The 8,917-nt window shown below is 40.2% G+C and overlaps 2 protein-coding genes across 2 annotated transcripts; both read right to left on the bottom strand.

Moving 5' to 3' along the window:
* Positions 1-1,746: 1,746 nt before the first annotated feature.
* LOC129733768 (acidic mammalian chitinase-like) lies at positions 1,747-3,415 on the bottom strand. The gene is made up of 2 exons (XM_055695291.1): positions 2,763-3,415; positions 1,747-2,699 (listed from the first exon to the last, which is right to left on the bottom strand). The coding sequence occupies exons 1-2, from the start codon at positions 3,315-3,317 to the stop codon at positions 1,992-1,994; spliced, it is 1,263 nt and encodes a 420-aa protein (XP_055551266.1). The 5' UTR covers positions 3,318-3,415; the 3' UTR covers positions 1,747-1,991.
* Positions 3,416-3,440: 25 nt separating this feature from the next.
* Positions 3,441-4,377, bottom strand: LOC129733769 (acidic mammalian chitinase-like). The gene is made up of 2 exons (XM_055695292.1): positions 3,728-4,377; positions 3,441-3,659 (listed from the first exon to the last, which is right to left on the bottom strand). Exons 1-2 carry the CDS (start codon positions 4,303-4,305, stop codon positions 3,563-3,565), a joined length of 675 nt encoding a protein of 224 aa, XP_055551267.1. The 5' UTR covers positions 4,306-4,377; the 3' UTR covers positions 3,441-3,562.
* Positions 4,378-8,917: the final 4,540 nt, after the last annotated feature.

The following is an 8,917-nucleotide window of genomic DNA, read 5'->3' as shown; positions in this document are numbered from 1 at the left end:
TAACATTTCGTAAAATTGAAAATGAAACTGGCAAATGTTGCGTCAGATATCAAACGATTATAGCAAGCGAACGACTCAATGCATCTTAGTCATTTATATGTCGGTGCATAGATAAAATGTGTACAAATTGTTTGATATAATGTTGAACATTGTTGCTTTACTGCTTAATGGTGAAAAAAGCGAAAAACTCCAAGGTTAAGCTTTCCCATACATTTCCCTTGCTATTCCCTTGTTTCCCGAGCACGGATAACAATAACATGGACGGAATAAATTCCACTGCCTACATATTCTGACTCAACAAAGTGTATTGTTTCGTGTGTCTTTCTCTAAGCTGCGTGGCCACGCTCTCATGGCAAAAATCTGCGCTGAACTCCATGCAAAAGACTGCGTGTATAAAATTCAGCTTCAGTCTAGTTTTTCACACAATAGGGAGTGGAGAATAGCTGTTAGAGGTACGCGACATTGAGTAATGAAAGCTGCATACGAGTCAACCTACTGGCACTGCGGAGCATGTTACTTTTATTTTGCATACGGCAGCAACAGTTACCATCTTACACTGCGGGATATTTAGCTGGCACAGCCACTGGAGGGCACAGCGGAGAGCAAATGTTATGCGCGGCCAACAAAATATTCATTGCTATCGGTGGTGGTGGTGCGATCATCAGCGTTCTGTAGCACACATTTCGAGCTGAAGGCTATGGAATCAGTTCTTTTCAGAACTACAAATGCTTGAAAATAAGTGTTATGAGAATTTTCACAACTATTACTAGTGTGAAATTTTCATGTATTCTGTTTACCGCAGCATATAATATATATTAAGTCCTACGTCACCATTTTATACAACCCATAGGGCTCTATACCTTGTAGTATTTGGTAGAAGGTATTGAAAGATTATATTTTGGGAAGATATTGACGTTGTAGAAAATAATTTTGTCTCTCCGCAAAAATATGCCCTCTAATAAAATATATTTTTTCTGTAAAAAAGTTAAAAGAAAAATTGAAAATAAATACTTTTTTACCTGATTTCTCGATGATCGGATCGGTTGCTTTGTTTGATTTAGTGGCTACCCAAAATTCGAAGAGATTCCAACGTATATATCTCATCAGGTATGAAAGAGTAACACGATTTTTTTATGAGTTACTTCTTACATGGTTGGGAATTTCGGAAATATAACGTAATAATACAAAAAACAGAAAGGGTTTGACTTCCACTGTGACGCAAATGTCATCCGGAATTAAAATGGTCAATTTACCCTACACCCTGACCAGCTTACCCCATCTGAGGGGCTGAAGGAAGAAGTAAACAAAACATTTTAATGTAATAAGTTTTGCAATGATATTCGCTACAAAAATTTACAGAACATTTTGACCAAATTTGACCCACTAGCCCCGCTCTACCCTACAAAATAATGCCCAAAGTTAATTTCTGTCATTTGGACATCATCCCCCAAGGCTTACGAAAACTAATGTTGTATGGTATTTGAACAGTTCAGGCTACTTTGCAGCAACAGGAAATCGTTATCTTGGAAATCCTAATAGAGTATTTGTAACATTGAAAATAATTCAAGGGTTCAGAATGCTCGAGGATTGTGGCGTGCGTGCGTGGGAAGGTAAAATAGAAGTTGTGTGTGAGAAAGTAAAAGCTCTTAGTGATCAATTAAAACGACTTGGAATATGTAATGCAAAAAGGATTGTCTTCATCCATGTCCTTCACGGAAGAAAAAAAAAAACAAAAAAATTGTATGCTTGTAATATTTTTTTTAAGTGCAAAGAAACAAATTTTAACCCTAAAAATTGCGTCACTTTGACTCCTCACTTTAGTTCACACTGCCATTTTTTTTTTAAATGCGAATCCGTTCTAATTTTTAAAAACTAAATTCTGATATTGGTTATCAAGCAATGTGTTAACACTAATATAAAAACTCACTAAAAACTAATGATTTAAAAGCCTTGTGCAAATTTTACATCTAAATATGATTACCTTTCCACGGTTAACAAGTAACAGATGCGGCATGATTGCACACATTATACCTGGCATCGAACAGCGTTCCGACGCCGCAGGTTGTTTTTCCCGTAGCAACAAACTTTGATCCGGGAGTACAGCGATAAAACGATTGGCAATCGTACGGATCACGAACGAACCCACTGGATGGACAGTATTCCGGGTATCCTGTGGTGGCTTGGGTTGTGGTTGTAGTTTTGGCTGTAGTTGTGGTCGTAGTGACAGTCGGGGCAATTGGTGTTACGGTAGAATCCGACCCGGATATCAACGCCTCTGCAATATAGCTTAGCAAGGTGTACTTGCCCCCACCGCAGACATTTCTCACGTCATCACCTTCCACGTTCCACATGCCTACGCCACCGATGGAGTTTTCCCGCGCGAGATTGAGTTTCGCTTCCAGTGAGGCTTGGCTTTCGTACGACAACCACGTGGTACCCTTGTACGTATAGTACGCAAGTGCGCGCGTGTCCCAAACCGTTGTCCAGCCACCTTCTCGGGCCAGCTCACATGCTTCAAGATAACTCAGGGTGCCCTTTTCCAAGGTATACTTTTGTGCTGGTCCAGGTCCTACTGTACGACTGCGTAAGGCATTGACCGTGGAGTCTGCCAGTTTAAAACTATGACCATTTGCTGACACCCCCAGAATGATCTTTGCTGGACTAATACCGGTAGCAATCCATCCCGCTATAATGAAATCCTGCAAGTATAAAGCGCTCATTCACTCGCACTGGACTTTAGTGAAAATTTTTATTTTACTCACCATATTCAGTTCCCGTTCGACTCGGCCAGTCTCATCAACAGCCCGATAAACCGCAGCACTGTGTCCAGTCTGGGCATTCCAATAGGCACGCAAATCGAACGCCATTACATTGATGTAGTCGACGTACGGATTTATGGCGGTCACATCATAAGAGGACGCAAAGTAATCCTTAGTGGGTGCCACGGAGATCGTCAGCAATTTTCCCTCAGGTTTGAGAACTTTCTGCATTTCGTTAAGCAGCTTTGGGAATGCGGTACGATCATCCGGATAGCCACCCTTCAGTACGGGCCACTGCCAGTGGAGATCCACTCCATCCAGTCCGTACAGGTTGAGAAATTTGAGAACCGCCGCTGCTGTAATAGCACGCTGGGAGGTACTTACAAACAGTTTGGACATTGCTTTAGAGCTCTGCGAGGGACCACCCAAAGAGATAAGCATTTTCGGATTTGATATTGAAGTAGATTTTAACTTGACAAATTGTCCCAATTCGGCAGTGTTCAAATCGAGCGTTTCGATGAGACCAATGCTTGTGAAGGAGATATACTGGTAGACCATATGAGTGCACAAGCTCGGGTTCAGATCAGCTACTGCCACCTTTCCGTTTCCTGTTCGGTAGAGGGCACCGCTGTTGTAGAAGCAGAATACCTTGTCTGTTGAAGAAAAGTGAATTAGCGGAGATTAAAATACTGTCAAGTTGAAAGGTAAAGTTTTCACGAATTGAGGCAACAATTTTGGGTCGTAAAAAACAAGGGTTTATTTGAGCAGAGATTAATTTTGGTGCCTATGGTAACACGTTTTGATTAGCAATTAACTAAATAGGCCCAGTTGCAGGTGTTGGAGTTTTCATCGAAGTACAATCCGGCTTGACAAGTAATGCGCCAGGTCAGCACGACTGCCCTACAAGTTTGAGAAAAAAAAAATGCATTTTTGAGTATTATATTTACCCATGCTATGGCGTGACTTACGATCCCGGTGAACATTGGTAGAAAGAGCTGCAGTCGTTCGGATCACGTTTGAACCCGGATGAAGGACATATAAGGGTCCCGCTGCTGGGGGTTGTCGTTGTTGTTTTGGCTGTTGTGGTGGTTGTTGTTGTAGTGGCAGCAGCCTTCGTAGTAGTCGTCGTTGCTGCTGTGGTCGTTGTTACGGTTCCACTGGAGCCGAAAACTGCGTTGTAGATTGTCGTACCGATCGGATGAGCTCCCGCACCACAAACATTCCGAGCATCGTCCGATTCAAGGGACCACACCATCACCCCTCCGATTCCTTTACTCTTGGCATAGGCAACCTTCAGTGCGACCGATGTAACATCGTCGAATGAAATCCACTGGTTGCCGGAGAACGCATACGGTACTTTTTGTACGTCATCCCACACTTTGGTGTAGCTGCCGGTATTCAACTTTTCACAGACTTCTAAATACGATAGCATTCCTGCTTCCACGGTGTACGGACCGGCCGTTCCGGCACCGGTTGTCCGCATGCCAACTCCGGTATTTGTCGTCGAAGCTAACGTGAAGGTATGCCCGTAGCTGGGGATGCCCATGATTAGCTTCGTAGCGTCCAGGCCGGAGTCAAGCCAGGCTTCAATGCAGGCGGCCTGCAAAGTAAAAAAGGCTCGTTGATTCTTCAAACAAACTCCTCAAATTGTACCAAGCCTAGCGAATTTAGACACCACCAAAGCGGCTCTGTATCAGTATCAACTAGGTCAAAATATCTCGGTTGAACTGGGATTTTTGATTGGAAGTATGCGAGATAACCCGAACGTTTTCACACTTCCATCAAATCACTGATTTACAAGAGCTATAGTCCTTGCGGCAGTATTTGGCTCTGATGATGTTAAAGCTCATCAATTATTTGCAAAATAACTTTGAATTTTTCATTAGTTCTAAGGGCCTTTCTTTACTGAAATGGAAGAACACATTTCATCAGAGTTGGTTCTATGAAACTCTTCGAAGAAAAGCAAAAACTATGCATGAAGGTAAAACGCTGCAATAAGTTCAATTGTGGTTTTAATTACAGCAGATTGCTTTTTAATAATAATTTGAAGTGTATTACGACAGCTTTGGAATTATGGTGACACTTTGAATTCGTGCTAAAGTTTTAATATTAATTGAAATTTTTATCATAACTTGACTTTGATATAAGATTAGAATGCAGAGTGAGATATCATATGGATTTGAGTTCAAGAGGAATATGGATTCTTATTGAGAATTAGCAATAATTATTAATTTAGTATCAGAAACTGCTTCAAACTATCATCGAAAATAGGTTAAGCAATCAGGTAGAAAATTAGATTCGGGCTAGGATTAGAATCACGCGAATGACTACCTATTTAAGTTAAAACATTTATCAGACCAAAAATAGATTTCTGATTAGGATTGTGATTATGATCCAGCTTCAATGAAATAAAAGAATTATTATCCAAGATTATATAGATCTCGCAAGTCGAGCGAGAAGCAAAACATTCCTGCTCCTTCATGCTTGAAAACGCTACGCTTTTCAAGTCTTTTGCACACACGCTTTCGAGATACTCTTTATTCTTCATGCATTCCCCTGATTAGCAACAAGCGCGCACCGACACACAAAATCTCTTTTGTATTGCTACTCAGCGACTGTGAAAGAGTACGCGAGTTCCTGTGAGCGAGCAGGAGTACTCGACTAAAATTGCTCGACTAGGAAAAACTGTGCTCGAAAACGAAAATGCCTTCTTTCCGGTTTTGCTATATGCACCGACAGCCGACTGTGAGGCAACGTGTAGGGTATCGGACTGCTTTGGTAAGAATTTTTACAGCAGTCTAATGCAAAACCAGCCGAAGCAAACCGCTGCCGAAGTAGTCCGATTCCCTAATATTTTTTTGTTCCTCTGCAACCATCGCAAAGCATCCTGAAACAATTGTCTTCGGCTGGTCGTTCTCGCGAGTTGATAGCAGGTACACACGAGGAGAGTGGATGAGAGTAAGTGCATATGATCTCGGGAGCAAATGCGAGCAAGAAAGACAACAAGAAAGAACAAGAAATAGCTTGAATGGAGATTTCTCCACTGTGTGATATCGTCAGCAACGAGAACCTCACATGAGGTGTTTCATGCTGCTAACGAGCGAGACTAACAACACAGGAGAAGATACATTTATTCTGAACGATATTTCAAAATGTCATAAAAAGCATTTTTCCATAGAGAAATTTTGCTTCATAGAACTGGTCAACTGAATCTATAGCGGAAAACACGGGACTCTCCTGAAAGCATTTTTCGACCTTCATAAAGCCATTAGAAACGGAGTTAGGAAACTAATCAGAGTTACACCATTGCAACTACTAATCTTTGAATTTTTAGAATTTGTTTCTATTGATACAAATTTTTGTACACTTCAAATTTTAGTTCATAAAGCAGACAGTATGTGAAGTAGGGAGAGCGAAAACTAAGCGAACTGGAAATATGATACTGATTTGGAAAAATATACCGCATCCCCGCTTATTTTTCGCTACTTCCCTACTTCCCTACTTCACATACTGTCTGCTTAATGAACCTGCGTGTTAACGGGTAAAACCGCTGGTAAAAATAGAAATTTAGTTCGAAAATTTCAAACTTTAGGCATGGAATTGTGACCTTGTTTTTATTTTCATAAGGCAAAATCAGTTTAAACATATATTTGGAAAAAAATATTACTTCCAGTATTGATGCGCATGTAAATCGCATGCTTTATGTATTTCTATTTTGTTGGCTTTGTTTGATCAGTAATCGAAATTTGTTGTTTCTCGTAATTTGTTGCTCGAATAATAAAAAGCAAAGCCTTGGTGCTACACTTCGATTCGGAACTCGACCTTCTGTTTACTATACACAGACTTCGCAGCCAACCATTAAGTGTACAGGACAATTGCGGGGCTAGCGCTACGATCCTACTGACACTAACAGTCTCTCCCGAGTCAAAACGACTGGCTTGTTAGGCCAGCATCGTACCTCGAGACCAGCTGGGGATAATAATATCTAGTTCTAAAAAGATTATGGTTTCATTTTTTATATACACTCGCTATTTTCATTTAGAATTAACTTTAGCAGTTTGCAAGAAAACAGCGCACCCAAACGTAAAAAAGTTTTTGAAGTTGAATCCAGGTTAGGTGGAAAAATCTAATAAGATCTCCGATTAGGAAAACTCAGATCTGTATTCGAATGCTTCGAGACACGATTTGCATACGAAGTCTAATTAAGCTTCAGATGCGTATGTTCAGAAAAACATTGACTCAAAAACTTAAAACTTAGAGAAGCCGAAACTTTTGAGCCCTACTACGCCTAACGAAATTCGAAAAGTGGATTTATATTGGCATGGCATTTTATGTCATGCAATAAACAATAATTGGAACTGAAGGTTCATTTAAACAGCACGTGTGCGTTGCATAGTAAGCAGCATCGCTAATGATAGCAGGAAAACATTTAATCTTTCACGTAGTCCTCTTCCTTTCTCTCTTTACAAAATTTTCCCGGATTCATATCCCTACTACAACGTGACCCGTATTGAAAGTAAGTGACATGTGCGCACTTTTTCAAATCTCGTTTTGCTACATGATAGTTATTGATCAAATATCGGAAAGTGCTCTCGACTGTGACTAATTTATAATGTATTAAGGATTTTCGGCTAATCAGTCGGTAAGCGTTGGGAAAACGAAAGTGTCGCTACTTCTTTTCCAACGTTTCGACAATCATTTTGTCTTTATCAAGGAGTCTGTAATATAGTGTACGTACTGAGGCGTGATTTTGGCTTTAAGTTATACTTATTACGTTATGTAGACCATTACAGACAAAATTATAAACAAAAAAACTGATTTTAAGGAGAGGTATTCCACAACAAACTCAATTTTGTCGTGTTTAACGTACAGATAGGACAACGCAATATTCAACCTTTGTTTTGACGCAGAACTACGTCTCTCAGGAAGCTCGGCTACATACTCCGCTACATAGGGATGTAGAATGAAAATCTAAAATCGCAAAAAATGAAAAATATGTCCAATTTCAAATGCTAATAAATCGGGTGGTTTTCGATGTATCCTTCGTTCTTGCAGCATAAGATTGGAAAATCTTCTATGATTCTTCCCAACTGTAGAAAAGTGTAATTTTATTATTCAAACTATTGTACTACTGAAAATTGTCACGCCTGGTCAAAACGAAAAATTCGACCTCTGATTGGTCGTTATATGATTGCTTCCCAAGCACGGTCGACAGAAACATAGACCTTGAAATTTGAATGTGATATTTGGCCTATGTAAGAGCCTGTTTCAGCCGAAGCCGCTCATGATAGTTCTAGACAGTGACAACACCAGTCCTCCCTTGGCAGCAGCAGCAGTGCAGCGGATACCAATAGCAACGGATAGCGGCCATAGCTGTGGCATGGCAACGGATAGCGCAGCAGTTGCAGCTGGTATCGGCATCGATAGTAGCAGGGCCAGCTGATGCAGTGGGGCACTTCCTCTAGTGAAATGCTGTCTCTGTGCGATAGCTGGCACTAGTAAATGCATCCAATGAAAAGTTGTCTTATTTTGACAACACACCAACGTTCTGGAAAGCTGGCGTTCAAAATACATGAGCCGTCTAGTTTTGATTGTTAAAACAGCTTTTCACTGTGTTATTCTATCACAAGGAATACCTTATTTGCAATGTCAGTAATAACGCTGAGAAGCGATCGGCATTTTTTCCGATATTGAGTTGAACCGCAAATTTTCCTTTTTAGGATGAAATAAACACCTAATTGAAGAGTTAATATTTTCTCTTAAATTGATTTACACCTTCAAATTTGGAACAGGTAAAAATTGGACCTAATCTCCATGGCTCAGTACGTACTGAATTACCTTTTCCTTCAGTAATAAGCATAACACCCAAACAGCTATTATTATCTGCATAAAAATTGAGTTTTCGCATAATCAAACCATAAAAATTATCAAGCCCCATTTATGACAAGTAACTATATTATTGAAAATCGTCAATTATTGTTGTAGCGCAAAATTCGATTGATCTGATTGGTCGATTATATGATTGCTTCCCAAGCACGGTCGACAGAATCATAGACTTTGAAATTTGAAATGTGCTATTTCAGCCGAAGCCGCTCATGATCCTGTGAAACACAGTCAACCAAACAAATGAATTGAAGATTTAATATTTTCTCGTTCTG

Source organism: Wyeomyia smithii, unplaced genomic scaffold (genome assembly GCF_029784165.1).
Source record: "Wyeomyia smithii strain HCP4-BCI-WySm-NY-G18 unplaced genomic scaffold, ASM2978416v1 HiC_scaffold_57, whole genome shotgun sequence".
In the NCBI taxonomy this organism is placed as follows: Eukaryota; Metazoa; Arthropoda; class Insecta; order Diptera; family Culicidae; genus Wyeomyia; species Wyeomyia smithii.
Note: the sequence above shows the minus strand (reverse complement) of the source record. Positions and strands in the feature narration are given on the sequence as shown.